The following is a 21,693-nucleotide window of genomic DNA, read 5'->3' on the forward strand; positions in this document are numbered from 1 at the left end:
TAGCTTAGAAATTCTGGCCTTTCTTTTAAAAGAAAATGGCTGAAAGAAGAAGTACCCATGGCAGATTTAATTACTTAGTAAATATACTCTATTTAACTGTTTTTTTTAACATTTAGTAAAATCTGAATTGATTTTAGCCAAAATCATAGCCTCAACTGATGACTTTGATTTTAAAGTTACCTACCCCAGTCAATTCAAATAAATGCTTTGTCAGTATAATATTTAAATGTAAAGAAATGCATTATGTTTTTATATGGAGTCAGATACTATAATTACATTTTCTAATATTGAAACATACAAAAAAATCTTGCCCTAGTTTATTTACTTGTAATGCAAGACTTGTTACTTTTTCATAATAACAGATTAGAAAATAGAAAACCATTTTTATTTTCTGTAAATCTGATTTTATTTAAAATATTAATTTTAGAGTGCTTTTATAAATATAAGAATTTTTTTTCTTATAGCTACATGACTAATCCTACATTTTAATATGTTCATATTTAAACAGACTGGCTCTTTTCTCTTCCAGAAACATGATCAAGTCTTTCTATACTGCAAGTCTTTTGATAGATGTCATAACAGTATTTGGAGAACTCACTGATGAAGTGAGTGTACATTCTTTATTGTCTCATTAGCTGAAGATCAGTAATGTTTCTGTTTATCGGTTTTGTTTTTCCATTGTTTATTTATAGCAGAATGTCTGTCAGAAATTAATGCAAGCAAAAAATGTAATATTGCATTTTTCATTAGCCATATTTTAAAAAGTAAATTATTTTTAATCATATATTTTAATTTTGTCCTAAGTTCTCTATTTTTATATTTGTGTTTGTTTTTTGAGAGTCATCTTCTGTTGCCCAGGCTGGAGTGCAGTGGTGTGATATTAGCTCACTGCAGCCTCAACCTCCCCATGCTCAAGCAATTCTATCTCAGCCTCCTGAGTAACTGGGATTACAGGCATAAGCCACCAGAGCCAATTCTATATTTTTTTGTAGAGACATGGTTTCACTGGGCTCGTCTCGAAATCCTGAGCTCAATTTTCCATCTCAGCCTCCCAAAGTGCTGGTTTACAGGCATAAACCACTGCAACTGGCCTGTAATAAATTCTTTGAATCCAGCATGTATTTTACACTTCAGCACATGTGTGACTACTGTATTGGACAGCACAGGTTTAGAGTTTGATCTTATTAAGTATTAATATATTATTAATTCTGTATGTTAAGTTTTTACACTGTAATTTGTTGAACATACTGGAGATAGAATCTTTTTTTGTTGTTTTTTGTTTGTTTGTTTGTTTGTTTGTTTGTTTGTTTGTTTGTTGAGATGGAGTTTCACTCTTATTGCCCAGGCTGGAGTGCAATGGCGCGATCTTGGCTCACTGCAACCTCTGCCTCCCAGGTTCAAGTTATTCTTCTGCCTCAGTCTCCCTAGTAGCTGGGATTGCAGGTGGATGCCACGATGCCCAGCTAGCTAATTTTTGTATTTTTTAGAGACAGGGCTTCACCATGTTGGTCAGGCTGGTTTCGAACTCCTGACTTAAGGTGTGAGCTACCGCGCCCAGCCTGGAGGTAGAATCTTTTTAGGACTTTTTTCCTGTTTCATTTCTAGTCAGCATTATTGTTAATGGTTTGTTTCCCTTGTAAAATGCATGTAGGACTTAGTATTTTATATAACATACTTCCTGTTCATTTTATCAGTTTGATTTCCATAATGACTCTAAGGTAAGCAGAGCACATAACCATTTTAGACAAGTGCAAACGGGGGTTAAGTGACAAATTTACTGCTTTAAGTTTAGTGTTATTTTCACCGTAGCAGGCTTTATCACTGGTGTGGAGAATTTATTTTATGAGAGGGAATATATGAATCTGGAAACAGAGAAAGACAGTTATAAGTGAGATTGATACATATGTGTTGTATCAGTGATTTGAATACTATGAGCAATGTTGTTTTCTGTCATGGGATTTTTTTTTTTTTTCAAAATGATGAGTAGCTCTTAGTAAAGTCCCAAACAAAAAAAAGTACAATCAGTGTGTAAGGCATTTTTGTAAAAGATTGTATAGCAAAACTGTAAAAAGTTGTTTTTTGTTTATATTCAAAGTGGAGTTACTGTCTACTCTTAATGATTACAAGCAGGGGTTTTGCCAGCATGAAAGTTGTATAGGACATTTCAAAGTTGTGACAAATGAAGGACATTTTTTTAAATGTGACTATTTCTTTGATTTCAAAACATGAAGCAATTTTGGCCCTTACTCACACACTGCCAGTGGAATTCCCCAGTAATTGAGCTAACCAGAAACTACCTGAGATATCTTCAAAACAGCATGACCCTAGGTTATGGGGCAATGCCCATTTAGAACCACTGCTCTCATATTTTATACACTTATGCAGAGTCATATGAAGGAGAACTGATACCTGGAGTGTGAAAATCTGAACTGTTACTCAATGGGTATTATTTTTTTATATTCTGATGGCCTTACGGATCCACCTTTTTAGTTCCCTTTCACCTCATCTCCTGTTATTACTGATCCATATTTTCTTCTCTGTTTTACTAGGGTGAGGCACTATGCTAAATACTTGGGGATACAGTGGTAATATAAACATGACATGATGCAAAGCTTTGAGTGGTTCAGTAGAACTTTGGAGAGTACCAGATAGTTGAAGGAGAATAGTGAGAATTCAGATTAGAAGAGTAAGTTATAAGCCAGGTTGGATATTTGATGGAAGACCTGCAATCTTTGATTTGTATTTTTGAGTAAAGAACTATGCCTTGGGATGCTTTGTATGTTCACTGTACAGTGAACTGGAGTGAGAGAAAACTATGAAACCATTTGACAAAAAAAAAAAAACAAAGACAAACAAAAAATGATTAACTGTGGACATTAATTGAGAGGTGGAGGACCAACCATACATGATGAGTTGTTTTGATTTGAGAAACAATAATATATTGAGACTTAGATTTTGAAATTTGAGATGCAGGTATGACAGCCAAAAAGAAATCACTAGAAGCCTCTTGGAAATAAATAAGCAAAAGACAGCAAAGCAGTGGGTGTTATATTGGGGTTCAGGGTGCCCTCAGCTCCCCTGAGAGGAAGTTTTTCAGGTTCTTCGTCTTCTGCCTTCTCAGGAATGAAAGAGGAGACCACGGTGCAGTGCGCAGTAAATGCTGAACCAAAAGTGTTTGTAGAAAGTGATTTATTTGTTGAAAAAGAAAAAGGGGGAGAAAGACACAGCTATCTCTCTCTCAGTGAGAGAAAGAAATGCCACTCTCACACTGAGTGAGAAGGGTTCCCAGAGGGGGAAAACCAGAGAAGGAAAGCTCCTCTCACACTGAGTGAGAGAATCCAGAAAGATGAAATCCAGGAGAGGAAATCAGCTTCCACACTGAGTGGAAGGGAATAGAGAGAGATGGAGTTTAGGAGGGGAAGACAGGCTTCCACGAGAGAGTGTGGAAGGGGACTCCAGAGGGGAAATCCAGGAGAGAGAAAGACAGCTTCCACAAAGGGAGTGTTTGTGGAAGGGGACCCAAACATGGAGTCTGAGGGGCTGTGGAAGAAGGGTACTTTTAACCTAGGAGAAACCCCCATTTTCTCCAAGACCCTAAGACTATAAAAGGAGTTCCTTAGAACTTCCACTAGAGTGATTGACTCTTTAGTTTCTTCCCATGCCCATGAAATGCAAACATAAACCATTAAATCTCCCAGATGGAGAGAGACGAAGGGGGGCATGGCACTGGAAAATTCTTTGCCTTAAAACTACACCCCCTCGTGGACCCAGAAAGACAACACATTCCCTCAAGGGGACTGTTCAAGTTACAAGATTAGACAAATCCTTTAGGTAAGTGGATTGTTTTGAATGAGAGAGAAAACGACTAAATAAATAGCCTTGATAAGTATCTATTTTTACAATGTAGGAGGAAGAAGTGAATAAACATTTGTAGATGTGAATGGAACTTCAAGATACCAGAGAGAGGATCATGCATGATAAGGCAAAGTAGCAGATCAGAATGCCACATGGTTTATTGTGTTCTCCTTGCTCTCTCCTAGTTCTTACTGAGGGAAGCTACCTTCACCTCTGTATTTCAGAAGCAAGCACATAATCCTTTAAAGTTATAACTGCTAACAGTGGTGAACACAGATAATAGGTAAAGTAATAGTCATAGGAAAAAGAACAAAATTTCCAGAAATCTTAAGGGAGTAATAGGTTCTTTTCATTTAAGGGATATGTAATACTTCCACATACATAAAATATGTAATTTATCTGTATTTCAGGAGAAAAATCTAAATTTAGTTACCATTAATGAAGAACCAGCTTTCTTAGTTTTTTGAACATAGTAACTAGGGCAAAAACTGTAAATGAGGCCAATGAGAAGGCTTCAAGAGAGATTGGAGTGATGGGATGAGATTTGTTTAGATAAAGAATAAGGGTGAAAGGAATTTTTTTACCACCATCTCACTACCCAGCCTGCTCCCTAAGCCCCTTTGCCTTGTACTGGTGCTAGAATAAAGTAGGAGCTAGCATCTTTGTTGATGGATAAAGGATTCCAGTTAGTTGGAGGGGTCTGGAATGGCATGGAAAGAAGAAATTAAACCTTACATGACCAGAGTGGAAAGGGATGTCTCTGTGGTCATATGCTTTGGGCTAAAGTGTATTGTTGGGCCTTTCATAAATCCTGCATATGTAAATTTAAAAATATGTATGTACACAGTTAATGTGTAATGATGTAGGTGCTTTTTACTAAGCTTTGTTAGTTATAACATACAAAGGGCACTTTCAGCAAAAATTGTGTATATATACACATTTATACATTTGTAAAAATGAACAAATTGCTAGACACTCAAAATACTACCTTTTCTCATATCCAATATATTATAGTGATTTTATCCTTACATGGCTAGTAAACTGATTTTTGACCACGAACTAAGGTTGACTAAATGTATGATGAAGTCAGCCAAGGAAGGTAATATACTGGTAAGTCTATCCATATGCCTCAGGTCAACCAGTTCCATCAGCCTTATTCAGACTTGTTTTCTCTTATTTTCAATGTGTTGTGTTTTGTTCCATCATTTTCCATTTCTAGAAATGGAGTCTTCATGGTGATTACTGAGATCTAAGTTTTTAAAAAATAGGATTTAAAATGCCAGGAATTTTCAGTAATGCTTGCTTAGGTGGAATAGGGAGAAGTACACTCCAGCTTTGTATTTACCAACCCTTAAAAATATGGATAAGCAAGGTAGTCAGCAGCATCAGCCTCTCACAGGTCCTCATTGTTGTCTAAGAACATGTAAGTCTTATATTTACCTGTGATTTAAGCATTGTATGCCTAAAACAAGACACAAACTATTGTAACATTTATTTCTAAAACTATAACAAGATGGGCTGTTTCAAAAAATATGGATATAAACTGATTACTTCAAAGCATTTAGCAGTTTTAACTCAACACTCCTTTGTGTAATTTGAAAACACTGGTAGAGACAAAGACAGGAAAATAGAAAAATGGGGAAACGATGAGTTTAAAGATTTCAGGTAGACATTTTTTTTAATATATTACTCTTTAGATTATATTTAGATATAGCTCAAGACTCACCGTAACCTGCTTGTTCATTGATATGGAAAGGCACTGATGTTATTTAACTGCTTGATGTTCCATAGCATTTTAACAAAGCTGAAACTTCCTTCAAAATTGGTTGCTTTCCTTCTCAGAGAATGTGTTTTGAGAAACACTAAAATCTAAAATAAAAACAGAAAATGAGCAGGGGAAGGACATAATTTTATTTGTATATTTGTCTTTTAATTTAAACATCTTTATAGTAAAGAGAGTTATTTTTAATTTTTTTAAAGTTGGAAGATTTTTATGGTTATCCACTCTCAGTTCTGAAAAGGAAGTTGTCAAAGTAGTCCTCACTGAACTCAAAACCAAGAAGTCATGTTACTTCTCTGGACTTTATTTTTTCTCTATAAAATTGGAATTTTGGACAAGAGGATCTTTGAGGTCCTTGGCACGTCTGCCAGTTTATGATTCTGTGTTCAGGCGTGCACAAGGTAATGCGAAAAGAATAAAGAACAAAATGAAAAGCAGATAAAAAGAGACAAAAAGTTTTAGGTAGAAGCTGCAAAAGGAAGGTTAAGAAACAAATTATATATATTATATAAATGATAGTAGAAATAATTTTACTTTTTCTACCACTGAGAATTACAGCAGCAAAGAAAAAATTTCTAGGAAGAGGAAGAAGAAATATCAGGTAGGATAGCAATGTGGGTTAGTAAGTATATTTATGTTTTGGTCATGGGGGTAGATCTCTTATGAAAAGCTTAGTGCCCTGCTTGTGATAATAAGTGAGTTCCTGCTCTGTTAGTTCATGTGAGAGCAGTTGGTTTAAAAGAACCTGGCGTCTCTCTTGTTCCTCATCCTGCCATGTGACATACTGGCTCCTTTTTGCCTTCTGCCATGAGTAAAAGCTTCCTGGACCTCACCAGAAGCCAAGAGGTGCTGGCGTCATGTTTGTGTGGCCTGCAGAACTATAAGCTAAATAAACCTCTTTATACATAATGAGCCTCAGATATTCTTTTATAACAATTCCAATAGACTAATATGGAAAATTGGCACCAGGAGTAGAGTGTTACTGTAAAGATACCTGAAGATGTGGAAGAAACTTTGGAACTGGGTAGTAGGAAGAGATTGGAAGAGTTTAGAGGGCTCAGAAGAAAGGACGGTGAGGGAAAGATTGGAGCTTCTTAGAGACTTGTTTAACCAAAAACCAGGTAGAAATTTGAACAGTGAAGGCCAGGCTGATGAAGTCTCAGATGGAAGTAAGAGACTTATTGGGAGCTGGAGCAAAGGTTACACTTGTTACACATTAGCAAAGAGCTTGGCTACACTGTGTGGGTGCAGTGGAGATTTGTGGAAGGTTGAACTTAAGAATGATGACTCATAGACGGGTGTTGAACAGTGAGAACACATGGACACAGGGAAGGGAGCACTACACACTGGGGTCTGTTGGGGGGAATAAGGGAGGGACGGGGAGGGTGGGGAGTTGGGGAGAGATAGCATGGGGAGAAATGCCAGTTATAGGTGAAGGGGAGGAAGGCAGCAAATCACACTGTCGCGTGTGTACCTTTACAACTATCTTGCATGTTCTTCACATGTACCCCCAAACCTAAAATGCATTAAAAAATACTTTTAAAAAAAGCATAATGGATTAGGCTATCTGGTGGAAGAAGTGTCTAAGCAGCAAAGCATTTAACAGTAGTGTAGCTGTTTCTAACAGCCTACAATCAGATTAGGAGCAAAGATATGACTTAAAAGTTTTGGAATTTGGCTGGGCGCGGTGGCTCACACCTGTAATCCCAGCACTTTGGGAGGCCGAGGCAGGTGGATCACAAGGTCAAGAGATCGAGACCATCCTGGTCAACATGGTGAAATCCTGTTTCTACTAAAAATACAAAAAATTAGCTGGGCATGGTGGCACATGCCTGTAATCCCAGCTACTCAGGAGGCTGAGAGAGGAGAATTGCCTGAACCCAGGAGACGGAAGTTGCAGTGAGCCGAGATCGCGCCATTGCACTCCAGCCTGGGTAACAAGAGTGAAACTCCATCTCAAAAAAAAAAAAAGAAAAGAAAAAAAGTTTTGGATTTTATATTTAAAAGGGAAGCAGTGCATAAAAATTTGGAAAGTTAACAGCCCAGCCACGTGACAGAGAAGGAAAAAGCATTGTCAGGAGAATACAAGCAGACTGAGGAGCAACTACTTGCTAGAGAGATTTGCATGTAAAAGGGTGCCAAGTGCTACTTGGCAAGACAGTGGAAAAAAGGGTCCTGAAGGTATTTCAGAAATCTTTGAGACAGCCCCTCCTTTCACATGCCCAGAGGCCTAGGAGGAAAAGATAATTTCAGGGGCCAGGCCAGAGGCCCTGTTGCCCTGTATAGTCTGCAGACACTACTCCCAGCATCCCAGCTGCTCTAGTTCCATCTTTGCCTCAGAGGGCCCCAGGTATATCTTGGGCCACTGCTCTAGAGGGCATAAGCAGTAAGCCTTGGCAGCTTCCACATGATGTTAAGTCTGCAAGTGCACAGAATGTAAGAGTGAAGGAGGCTTGGCATCTTTCCATCTAGATTTCAGAGGATGTGTGAGAAAGCCTGGATGCCCAAGCAGATGCCTGCCTCAGGAAGGAGTCTTCACAAAGAGATCCTACTAGGGCAGTGCTGAGGGAAAATGTGAGGTTGGAGCCCGCATACAGAGTCCCACCTGGATCACTGCTTAGAGGAGCTGTAGGAGTGGGACTGCCACCATCCAGAATTACCTGAATGGTAGAGCCACTGGCAGCTTGCACCCTGAGCCTGGAGAAGATGCAGGCATTCGACTTCAACCCACAGGGGCTGCACCATGTAAAGCCATAGAGGCAGAGCTGTCCAAGCTCTGTCCAACTATGTCATTACTCATAGTTCTATAAAACTAATGTCTATTTTCCTTAGTCCTTCAATATTTTTGTTTATTTTTTAATATTTTGTCTTCCACTGTTCTACTTCTCAGTTATCTGTTTTAGGTATATATGTATTTAATTCTTTTAACTGTGCCTTATATCATTCCACTGCAGCATTTTAGTTAAATTTGCTGTTAATGTAAATTTCTAACTCTGTTGTTACAGAAACTGTGGTTCTCCTGTGCCCAGTTTTAGTTACAGAGTCAACATGATATTTTCTTTTTCTACTGTAGCATCTTATGTAATCTTTTTGTGGCCAATATTACTGATGGGCTTTCTTTCATTGTATTTTACATTCATTTTACTGCTAGCAGTGTTTGAGAAACAAATAACATTTTACTGTTTTTCCTTCATAATCTTTGGTTAAGATTGAATACTGCCAGATTAGATAGAACATGAAAATTGCAGGTGAAAGATAATACTATCCTTATTTATGGAGTTTCTGCTAATTTGAGGGAATGAGATCAATATAATGTTTTCTGCCTTCATTGAGCTTGTGTTCTAACCTGGAAAGAGAAACAGAATAACTCTGATGATACATGATGTATCAATGATGAAATATAGGAAAGAGATCCACTGGCACTACCTAACATTAGCCTGGCATTATACTTAGATACCTTACTTTGTGTCATCTTTCACAACTCTGAATTATAGTGAGAAAACTGAAGGTCAGAAAAATATAAAATCTTTGTCCTCAGATATGTAACCCAGGACATTTTTCAAACTCTCTGTGATAAAGGTTCAGCTTTTTTTTTTTTTTTAATTTTCAACCCTTTGCAGACTGATTATTTTGTAAAATACAAATGCAAGCAATAAATGAATTACAAAAGAGAAACTTTAAAAAGACATACAGATAGATATACAGCCTAATTTGCTATAAGTGTTTTAAATATTTCTAAATTCAGTTTCGGTACTATCTTGTCATAAACTCGTAAACAGTTTTGGAGACCAGCAGTGTTTCTGGTACCACATTTTGATTGGCAGAGATCTAAATCCTTTTTGGATGCTCTTATGGTCCTCGTTGCTTGAAAAACAGGGCTGCACAGTTACTGAGGCAATAATGCATATGAAGAGCTGGCTGTGAGGACGATAAGTCTGTTTAAGGGTATCCATCTGCACTGGAAGGTTTCAAACTGAACAACGTCTTATTGTTAACCTAGAAAACCATGGTAAAGCAGAGAAATTTTCTAATTACAAAGCATATATTCCTTATGTACACCATACTTTAGGTTTTCGTGTTCTTACTGTATCCTGGAAGTCTCATTCTTAGCAGTTACCATAGTAATAGATAAATATGAGAGTAGTGTTATCTCTTAGTAGAGTAAAAATTCTATGTCTTGTATTCACTTGTATAATAATTGCCAAGAACAATGTCTTGCACCTAATCGATCAGTTGTGAATGAATGAAGTATTTGTGTATACTGTATTAGTATGAAGTAGTTAAGAATACAGGCATTCAGCCTGAAATTCTATTTTGTCACTCCATGACTACATGACTTTGGGTAAGTTAACTTATGCTCCCACGTGTGTAAGATGATGAAAATTGTAATACCTGTTTTGTCAAGTTTTCCTGGAGATACATGAGGACATGTGTGTAAAAACTTTAGCAAAGTGCGTAGCATATAAGTGCTTTAAAAAATTAGCTCTTGCAGATTCTGCCAATAGTGTGGAATATAGTTGAGAAGACCAATTAGGAAGTCTTTATGAACTAGGGTGTAAGATGAAAGCTTGAGTTTTCAGAAGGGGGATCAGAGAGGAGGGTTATATTCAAAAAAATATACTAAATATGCTTTTTCTGTTACAAGGTATTTTTTTTTTTACCTACACAAAGGGCAGTTCATGTGGTCCATTCAAAGTACTAAATGTGTATGCATTGCTAGTTTCTGCCTGTAAGCTGAGCTTGAAGCATAGCTCTATCATATAATACTGTTTAAACCATTAGTTTTAATAATATTCTAGTGTGCTATATGTAGAGAGGTTGTCAGCAAATACATAAAAATTTTAATGGAAACCATCCTAAACTGATCTGGCTTATATATTTACTTTATATTTAGATGAGCTTATTCATGGGCATTATGTATTATTGCTACTAAATTTGGGAGTCTCATGTGTACATTTGGAGTTCCAAAAGGAAAACAGAAAGAAAAAGAGTACGAAAAGATATCCGAAGAAATAATGATTACAGGTTTTCCAAATTGAGTAAAAAAGCTGCTTCAGATCCAAGAAGTAAAGTGAACACCAGTAAGATTAACACAAAGGAAATCACACCTGGAAACATTATAGTCAAACCACTGAGTCTAGTAATGGAAGAGAAAATCTTGAAAAAAGCAGCCTTGGGAAACAATGTATTACTCACAGGGTAACAATATTGTGAGGGATAGTTGACTTCTCATTTTTTAAAAAAATTGGAGGCCAGAAGATAATAAAATGACGTATTTAAAGGGCCGAAAATAAAAAAAAAAAAAAAAAAAAACAAGGCCAGGCTGGTGGCTGAGGCCTGTAATCCCAGCACTTTGGGAGGACAAGGCGGGTGGATCACCTGAGGTCAGAAGTTCGAAACCAGCCGGGCCAACATAGAGAAACCTCGTCTCAATTAAAAATACAAAAATTAGCTGGGCATGGTAGTGGGTGTCTGTGATCCCAGCTACTCAGGAGGCTGAGACAGGAGAATTGCTTGAACCTGGGAGGCGGGAGGCAGAGATTGCAGTGAGCTGAGATCATGCCACTTCCCTCCAGCCTGGGCAACAAAGAGTGAAACTTTATCTCAAAAAAAAGAAAAAAAAAGACGAATGAACAAAAACCCTATCAACTCAGAATTCTGCATACAGCAAGACTGTGCTTCAAAAAATGAACGTTTTTAAAAAGACATTTTTAGAGAAATTAATTCATTGCTAGCAGGTCTGTGCTAAACATCCAAAGAACTAAAGAGAAGCTAAAAGAAAGTAAGTTTTTTAGGCTGAAGGAAAAGGATACCAAATAGGAATTTGATTTACAGGAAGAAATGAAGAACAGTGTACATAGTCATATAGGTAAATGTAAAAGATGATATATTTTTTATTTATTTAAAAGATAGATGACTATATTTATAAAAATTGCTTTATACATATATATTTAGCAAACCCTAAAGAAGGGAGAGAAGGAGAAGAGAAGGAAACAGAAACAGGTGGGACCAATACAAAACACATAGCAAATTTTAGGCCCAAATACTGCTGTATTGATACATACCATAATTGTTAATGGACTGACACTCAAATTTTAAGAGGTTTTCAGACTAGGTTTTTTTCTTTTTAAAGCAAGCCTTAACTGTATACTGTTTTGTTTTGTTTTGTTTTGTTTTTTTAATATAAGAGATGTTCTTCAAATAGATAAATATTTTGAAAATGAAAATGTGGAAAAATGTTCAATGCAGATATTAAGCAGACAGAATCCCAAGTGCCCATAGATAAAATAGACTTTGAGAAGATGAATACTAGAGAAAAAGGGGTCATTTTATAACAATAAAGGGGTCAGTTCATCAATAAGACAATAAAGTTACAAATACCTGTGCATCTACTAAAACTTTCAAACTATATGAAACAAAAATTGACAGAAAAGAAAAGGAAAAATTTGTAATCATAGTTGGAAATTTCAACACCCACTTGTTAGTCATTGATAGAAGTTTTAAAAATCAATAAAATAACGTGAATAAAGAGTGGCCAGATAAACTATTGTCTAGAATGTGAAAAACTAAGAGCTTTCATACATCGCTTGATGGAAATGTTATGTTATAACTACTTTAGGGAAATAATTGGCCAATTTTTTAAAAATGCTAAACGTACTCCCTTTTACCCAGCAATTCCTTTTCTGGTTTTTATCCAAGAGAAATGAAAACAAATGTCCAAAAAAAGACTTGTTCAGGAGTGCTTATGAGAAGTTTATTCATAATAGCCCAAAGCTAGACACAACCCTGATGCCCACCAACAGGGCACTGTTAAACGCATTCGGATGTTAGATACAAAAAGGAACTGACTACTGGTACTGCCTACAGTGTTAATAAATCTAGTAGACATTATGCTGAGCAAAAAAAGACTGGAGGATTACAGACTATATGATTCCCTTCATAAAAATGTGTGTGTATGTATGTTAATACGCACACACCAAAGGAAGTTGATTTGGAAGGGAATAGAAATAGAAGTATGATTTACCCAGGTATATTAATCTGTTTGTCAAATTGTTAAATTGTGTACTGAAGATGTATGCATCTCAAAGTATGTTTTACTGCAGAAGTTAAATATTGAACTATTTTGCTTATAGGTTTGGTTTATCTTAGTATGGGTTGGCAGTTTTAAGCCTTATTCTGTATTCTAGGAGTAACCAAATGATTAAATATATTGAGGGAGACAGTTTTCTCACTTTTGGGGAATTTAGTTACAATGTGGAATGAGAGAAGACTAACTAGTGTTGTGGTGTTAGGTTGGAATTGTTGTAATCTTATTCATGCTTTTAAATATATTACATTAGATGAATAGATGTATTTATATAGATGTCATATGTATACTATAGTTTGTGTATCTCTATGCTCTCCTAGGAGCAGTGATGCAACCAGTAGCAGTGAGCACACAATGAGCATCCCTACTGCCTGATTTTCTATTCTAAGTACGAGTATCTGCACAAGGTACCAGGACTTTTGTAAAAAGTGCTTAACCTAGAGCTGAGACAGGGAAAGCTACAGATAAGGCTGGACCTTCTTGTGACATAAAGTAAGAAAGTGTCATCATAATCACAGGACCCAGAAGCCAGCTTGAAAGGGTTCCCATTGTCCAATCCAGGGACAGTTTGAGCATAAAAATAAGAATGATATTAATGGATAACTCATTGAATAAATTAAAAATCTGTATAGATCCAGACTGATACATACATACATATATACATACATACATGCATACATACAAATACATACATACTTACAGAGAAGGCTCTTTGTCACATAGTATTCTAACTATGAATATACAAATAATGATAAAATTAGAAAATTATCAGTGGACTTTAAAAGTAGTAAATGGAAAGTTTGATGAAAAGAAGTATATTACTTGTCTGAATGTCTTATCAAATTACTTATTAATTTCAAAGGAAAACAGTAATTCAATAATGAGAAACCTTGTCACACACCCCTTTAGGCCAAATCATTAAACCTAACACCACCAATAGTGGGACAGCCCACATCATGTGAACTGAAAAAGACAAACATCGCTTCAGTGATAATCCTGCCAAAATTGTATAACTGGAACCTAATCATGAGGAGACATTGTACAAATTGATAGACATTTTACAGCTTGATTGGTATTTTTTTAAATGTCACGGTCAGGAAACACTAATCATGCTCTTTAGATTATATCTGGGCCTGGAGGGGAAATAACTACAAAGGTCATAATTGGGACAATTGACAAATTTTATTGGAACTGTGGATCAGACAGTAGTGTTGTGTAAGTATTAAATTTTTCGATTTTTGAGATTGTCCTAGATTTTAGAAAGTGCAGCGAAGGGGTAAGAAGACACTGTCTTCAATTTACTCTTAAATGGTACAGAAAAAAATATGTATACACACGGACTCACATTTTTTTATATTTATATATATATACATAAATTTTATACCTTTGTATGTATAAATAAATTGATAAAACAAAAATTAAATAGTTGGAGAATCTGAAAAGATATGTGAGAGTATCTTGTCCTATTTTTAAAACTTTCTGTAAGTTTGATGAAAACTATATTTTCTTTTCAAAAATAATTAACATTGGTTTCTTTTCTAATCCCAGTAGATTAAGTATTATACAGTTACCGATCATACCTTGTTTGGAAATCTTTTGGCTGCTTGGAACATACATTCCAATATTATGATAAAAATAGAGGAGTTATATTTAAGTATTTGTGTATTAAGTTATAGTTATGATTTTGGGGGTATAGTTTTACTCTCTTAAAACTTGTGTGATGAAATTTTAGGTGCTTTGAAAAATATAAAAGGATAAATATCAGGAAATACATGTAATCTGTGACTATATTTCAATATCTGAGTCATTTTGATTATAAATTTGTTTAATATGTGTTTTTTTCAAGCATTCTCATTATACCATGTCTCAGTGTTTTGGGAGTTATTTGAAACTCTTGTTTATATAATAACTTGGGAGGTTGAGGGACTAAGTATAAATGTATTATCTGTGATGTTGCCACAGATTTAGAGATTATTAATCCCATTTTAATACTGACTACTTTGAAAGGGTTATGAAAGCTGTGGATTCTCATGCAAATGTGTATTGCATTTTTGCTTGTAATTTGGGGGATGTTCCAGGAAGAGGCAAGAGAAAGTGCTGTTTTGGGGACAGTACAAGCTACCTATTCTTGTTTGAGAAACAAGAAGAACAATGTTGCAGAATCCAGAATGAGAAGTAGTGATAGGATAGGAGATGAGCATGGGGGGGCGGGATTCAGACAGAGAACTTATAAAATTTGAGTTGTTTTTTTAAAGTATTATTCCTTTCTGTAATGGAGAAGAGTGGAAAAGGGAAACTCATTAGTACATCATTAAATAATCAAGGTTTAAAGATAATGCTTGCTAGGACCAGAGTTTGCAGAAGAGGACATGGCGAGTAGTGGTTGGATTCAGGATATATTTTGAATGTAGAGCCTACATAATTTAACAGATTCATTGGCGGAGTGTAAAAGATACATATAACTCAAAAATGGCCAAGAGTTGGACTTGACAACTATGAGCTTATACACTTGCTATTGTTGCCATTTATAGACTTGTGGGGGAAAATCAGGAGTTAGTTTTGAACTTAGAGGAGCTTATCAAACATATAGGAGAAATATGGAATTGGATGTGTACTTATACAAAATCCTAAGGTTCAGAGAAGTCTGCACAGAATATATAAATATGGAAGTTGGCAGCAAATACACCTCATGGTATTTAAAGGTAGTATATTTAAAGCCATTAGACTCTATGACATCATCAAGTGTAGAAACAGGAAGAGACAGGGAATCCAAGAGCTGAAGCCTGGGGTACTCCTGACACTGGAACATGAAAAGGAACTAGTATAAAGGACTGAAGGAGGGGTGGCAAGGGAAAAGAAAAACCAGGAGGTCTTGATAACCAGGAAAGTAAGTGTAAAGGGGAACATCAAGGAATGGGGTGGGAAATAATCATTGATTCATGGTGATAGGGGTTAAGAAAGATGATATGTAAGCCTTGAATTTAAGCGGCAAAAACCGCAGTTACTTTCACACCAACCTAATAGCAATGTAGAAGTAATCTGTAACCTTGTCAAAAGCTGTTGCAGTGCATTGTGGGGATTAAAAACTTGCCTAAGATGGATTCAAGATAAAATTAAAGAGAAAGAATTAGTTAGAGACAGCTAATATAAAACTTTATCTTTCAAGGTGACCTTCTGGTATGCTGATAGAGAATAATTTATATCATATTTTTCATAGTTCTAGCTAGGAATTCATTATAACACTCTTGTGATTCTTATAGGCACTAAGTTTGAAAATTCCTGCTCCAGCCTGTGGTTGCCGTTCTCTAACCAGTTATGCTTCAGTGTAGCAAATGATTTAAAAATTGAATGAAGGCTGGGCATGATGGCTCACACCTGTAATCCCAGCACTTTGGGAGGCTGAGACAGGTAGATCACAAGGTCGGGAGTTCGAGACCAGCCTGACCAACATGGTGAAACCCCGTCTCTACTAAAAATACAAAAATTAGCTGAGCGTGTTGGCATGTGCCTATAATCTCAGCTACTCAGGAGGCTAAGGCAGGAGAATTGCTTGAACCCAGGAGGCGAAGGTTGCATTCCAGCCTGGGCAACAGAGCAATATTCCATTTCAAAAATAAAAATAAAACATTATAAAATAAATAAATGAAAATTCATGCTAATTCCAGTGGCCAAAATTTGCAGTTGTCAGTGATTCTCATCAATCCAGTTACAAAACAGGAACTTAGAGGCCAGGGACAAAAGTAAAAGTTCTTTTCGCAGTTCCTGTTTCCCAGAAAGGATGTCTAATCAGCCAAAAGGAGTTAACGAAACTCTTAAAATTTCCTTTTAAAACATTGAAAATTTCCTTTTAAAACATTGTTTAATATCCAGCATCCTTTACATCCTTTATTTTAAATAAAACAACATTGGAAAGTGAATTAATCGAGTTACAACTGCCAGAAATTTCTGCTAAATAGTATATGCATCAGTTTGTAGGAATAGGGATGTTTTGGAAACAGTATAAAATAAAAATTAAATAGGTTACTTTACTAAAAGTAACTCTTTTCAGCTTAGTTTCTTAAATTTTGCATACTAATACAGAAACCCAAATTGGTTTAAACTTCTCCACACTGCTCATACTTAGGTATTAGGGCTGAAGGAACCTTCTAAAATTATTACAACTTTTCCACTAAGTCTTTAGACAAGATTCAGTTATTTCAGATTGAAGAAAATTTGTCTTAATTTTAAAGACCCTCAAAAAAAGCAGTTAAAACCTTCCTTAGAAATTTACTTTTGAAATAATCTTCTTTGTAACTACCAAAAGGTACATTCTGCATTGATAAACATTAAGTAGTTGACCTTTAAGGCTTATTTTCTGTTGTTTAATATATTTTCATCTGAATTGCAAATTACAGTGTGGTAATTGTAGTTTACCAAGGTAGACCTGAATTGAGTGGCTAACTTTACTTCTAAAACAGTATGACTTTCAGTAAATTACTTTTCTTTTATAATGACATTTCTTCATCTCTAAAATGATAGGATTATAGAATCCCGAGAAAGAAGGATGAAGAAATAAGGGACTCCAGCTAAGACACATGACACATTTAGGGATGGCAGTTAATGTCTGGTTTCACATTAGACTCTAAAGCTCATGCTTGACTCATTCATCTCATATATCCCCAGCTCTTAGCATAGTACCTGACTTGAGTAAATGATAAATAACTGTTGACTTACTCGAAATGAGGGTACTTCATAGGGAGTAAACATTTGCACTTAGTTTTGGAGACAAGGAGACTGGGCAGAAAGGGGAACCATATTAGGTAAGAGAGAATAGCGTGAGAAAAGAATGCAGGTAAGACAGGAATCCAATCTTGGTTGAGGGAAATGGAAATAAGACTGGGTGTCCACAATGTAAAGGGCCTTGAATGCCAGATTAAACTGTATTTACATTGAGCCAGTCCTATAATGTCTCAAAGTCTTATTTTGAGTACAATGTGACCTGCCCAAATTTCAAGGTTCTGAGGAATAAATAAGAAGAAAATGTGTTGAAATGCTTTATAACCTACAGAATACTATAAAGATGTCAGTCCAAGACTTTAATATTATCTTGGATTTATCTTACTTATCCAACTAGCATTTAATATGTATCTTCTATCCAGGGCATATTGATTTATTTATCTTTATTCCCCAAATATTTCCTTATTTCTACCTTTGCTTGTACGTTTCCTTCTCTCCAGAATCTTATCACTTCTACTTTTTCACATCTTACCCATCCTGCATGGCCATACTAAAGTGTCATTTCCATAACCTTATTCTGGTTTTTCTTTATTCTCTGAACTGTTCCATCTACTTACTATGGAAAACAGGTTTAATACTTCTTACTAAATGTGTTTTTATAGTAATAGTTCCTTTTATTTTAATTTCATATCCGTAGCAAGATGACTAGCTCCCTCCCTAAGGGTGGAAATAATGTATTAACTTATTTTATATATCCCATCTTGCTAATTAAAGGTCTAAATTAATAGCATACTTTTAAAGAACCTAAAAGTATGTTAAGTTAACCATACATACCTTATCTTTTCCCCAAAAGAGGGAAAGTTTAAACCACTAAAAATTTAGGGTAATTAATTACCTTCATTAGTTTTCATTGCTGGAGCATAGGTTAATAATGAACATTTTAAGATAATATCATTTTTCAGATACTGAAGTCAAGTGGACATGCAAACATAAAGACTCAAATCTGATACTAATCCAGCATCTGTAGCCCTTCAGTTCCAACCGCTCAGGATTTTGAAGTTAAAAGTAATTTGGAAAAGTCAGTGCTTTAGCACATATTCTTTGCTCTGAAAGAATGAAAAAGGAAGAAAAAGGTGAACCGTAACATATTTCTGTTTCTATAGGTCTAAAACAAACATTGCAAATTTCAAGTCCTTCTGTCTAACTGTATTATAAATATCCCAGAACTTCCTAAGTCCAGTAGTCATTTATATACCACAGAAATAATGATCTCTTATACTACCACAGAAACTTCAATCAGAATCATTTACCTACATTGGAAATGTGTATACTCTTGAGCAACTACTACATATTGGTCACAAAGCCAAGTGTTTGGTATAAACAACAGATAGACATAGACTCTGCTTCTAATGAACTTATATTGTAAGGTATGTGGGTGTTTTGAGAGTCAGGAGAGGATACTTTGTAAGCATCCTTTTATATATTAATTATAAACAATTATAAATATTGTTAATTAAAAAAAGATGTAAGATTACTGGAGAGTCTGGCCTTAGATTGGAAACCTCAGGAAAACCTTTCTAAGGAACTAGCATTTGATCTGGCATAATGAGGAATGAGCTGAGTAGGGGTGAGTTAGGTGGGTAAGGAAGAAAAAAGACAGCAGGCTAGAAAACAGGTTGTGTCGGCCATGGCATGTGTAGGAACAGAAAAAAAAATGCATAGCTGGATGGTAGTCAGTGAATGGGATAGGGAGATAGAGAGGAAGTTGGACAATCAAGAACCAGGCAGAGTAGACCTTTGTAGCCCAAGTCAGAGTTTATTTTACATTTTACATGAATTAGGAAGCCACTGAAAAGATTGACGTGAATGGATTTATATTTTTGAAACATACCTTGATTAGTAAGGGCTAGGGCAAAAATAGAAGTTGGGAATTAGGGGGCTATTGCAGAGAAAAGGGGAAGATGAAGACTAATCAAGGTATGTTTCAAAAGGAAAATCAACTGGATTCTTGGTGAATTAGGTGAGAGAGTGAGGAGAGACGCAAAGGAAAGGGAGAGCTGTTAAAAATGACTCTTCCCATTTACTTGAGAGTGAAGTTCCCAAGGGAAGGAAACATGATAAGGGAATAAAAAAAAATAGTTTTAATTTTAATTGTATGTGAGACATCCAGGTGGTAATGTCACATAGCCAGTTGGATATTTGTCGAAGCAGATTCTGGCTAGATACATAAATTTAAGAATAATAAATTTATCAATAGTATTTAAAGCTATGGGAAAGCATATGAAGAAGTAAAAAATATAAGCTGAGATGGCAGGATCATTGTAGGAATCTTGTAGGTGGTATAATGAGTTAAGACAGCCCACTGTGAGGTAATAAATGGCAACTAATAGGATATATGAACTTGAGATGGGGGAGGAGGGAATGAATGAATATACATTATCTGAAGGGAACCGCCTCCATTCAGCTCAGATAATTATTGCTGAATAAATGTGGGCCCACAACTTTCATTTTTTAAAGAGAAGTTAGAAATGTGGCTGTTCTGTTACTTTTCCAGTATTTGAATATATAAAATATAATTCATATTTAAAATTCTATGAGTTATTGATCGTACCAACTATTTTGCAGTCTCTGCTAGGACAGAATATTTAAAATTATTTGAAGGTTAGCTAGAAGATTAAGAGCTAAAGGAGATAGGAGAGAAACCAAAAGAATAGAGTGTCATAAAAACCAGAGATAGAGAATGTTTCACAAAGATTGGCATAGTCCAGGGTTTCATATATTTAGAGAGTTTAACAGTTTAGTTAGATGATACCTGAAAAGTGTCCCTTGGGGTTTTCTATTGTGGACGAGGCAGTTGATATTAGCAAGAGCAGTTCCTCAAATCAACTGACATCGTAAGTGAGGTACAGGCTGGAACATGTGGACTTCCTACCAGTAAAAGACATAGGCATATTCAAATTATCTGACGTTTTGTGTTACTGGAAAAAATGAACTAAACAGAAAAGAAATATACCCTCCCCACCCACCAGAGTGAACTAAATAGTGAAGAAGTGAAGACTTTAAATGTGGATACTTCTGTTGGAAAGCTTGTTTGTGAAAAGGAGCAAAATGTCATACTTGGAAGAAAATCAGAATCAATGTATAGATTTTTTTTTTTTTTGAGATGGAGTTTCGCTCTTGTTACCCAGGCTGGAGTGCAATGGTGCGATCTTGGCTCACCGCAACCTCAGCCTCCTGAGTAGCTGGGATTATAGGCATGCGCCACCATGCCCAGCCAGTTTTTTGTATTTTTAGTAGAGACGGGGTTTCACCATGTTGACCAGGATGGTCTCGATCTGTTGACCTTGTGATCCACCCACCTCGGCCTCCCAAAGTGCTGGGATTACAGGCACGAGCCACAGCGCCCGACCTAGATTTTTAATTACATATGTAAGAGGAGTTTGATAAGAAAAGGAAGTATGATACAAATTCAGTAACTTAAGGGTTAATTTTGTTAGGTTTTCTGTGCACAAGATACCCGAAGTAGTATTTGGAGACTCGCATTACAGAATACTCAACTAAGTATCTAGACCATGTGCTGCATTTGTACTTACTGATGGCTTAGTTGAATCTTTGCAAAAGGCTGGTACAGTGGTGCAATCTCCGCTCACTGCAGCTTCCGCCTCCTGGGTTCAAGTGATTCTCATGCTTCAGCCTCTGAGTAGCTGTAATTGGAAGTACGTGCCACCATGCCCGACTAATTTTTTGTATTTTTCATAGACAGTGTTTCAGCATGTTGGACAGCCTGGTCTCCAACTCCTGAGTTCAGGCAGTCCCCTCTCCTTAGCCTCCCAAAGTGCTAGGATTATAGGCATGAGCCACCGTGTCCAGCCCTCTATTTCTAATGTAGTTGTTTTCAAGTAGTAAAACTCCGTTTGCTCTCAAACTCGAATATGCACATAAATCACCTAGGGTCTTAGAGTATAGATGCAGGCTGGCACTTACAGATTGAGTTCAGTAGATCTGGGATGGGCTTGAAGATTCTGCATTTCTAACAAGTTCCCAGGTGATAACGATGCGACAATAAAGGTCAGTTGAAAATATAAACTGAAAATCACTAGCACCTCCATTTTTTAAAATAAATTTTTATCTTATGTAACATTAGTTTTAAGGCATAGAAGAAGAGGCAACTAACAGGTTCTTCATGATCTTTTCAGTTCTTCTTACTACTCAGTGAAGTATTATTTTTCCCTTTTTAGAATCAGGGTAGTTGAGG

The 21,693-nt window shown here is 36.0% G+C and overlaps 1 protein-coding gene across 1 annotated transcript in view; it reads left to right on the forward strand.

The window, feature by feature from the left end:
- VTA1 (vesicle trafficking 1) overlaps nt 1-21,693 on the forward strand; it is a 66,585-nt gene that overhangs the window by 22,510 nt on the left and 22,382 nt on the right. The window contains exon 4 of the mRNA XM_002747092.7: nt 530-605. Within this exon, the coding sequence (XP_002747138.1) occupies nt 530-605 (76 nt within the window). The remainder of the gene's footprint in view (nt 1-529; nt 606-21,693) is intronic.

This window comes from Callithrix jacchus, chromosome 4 (assembly GCF_049354715.1).
Source record: "Callithrix jacchus isolate 240 chromosome 4, calJac240_pri, whole genome shotgun sequence".
NCBI classification, from domain to species: domain Eukaryota; kingdom Metazoa; phylum Chordata; class Mammalia; order Primates; family Cebidae; genus Callithrix; species Callithrix jacchus.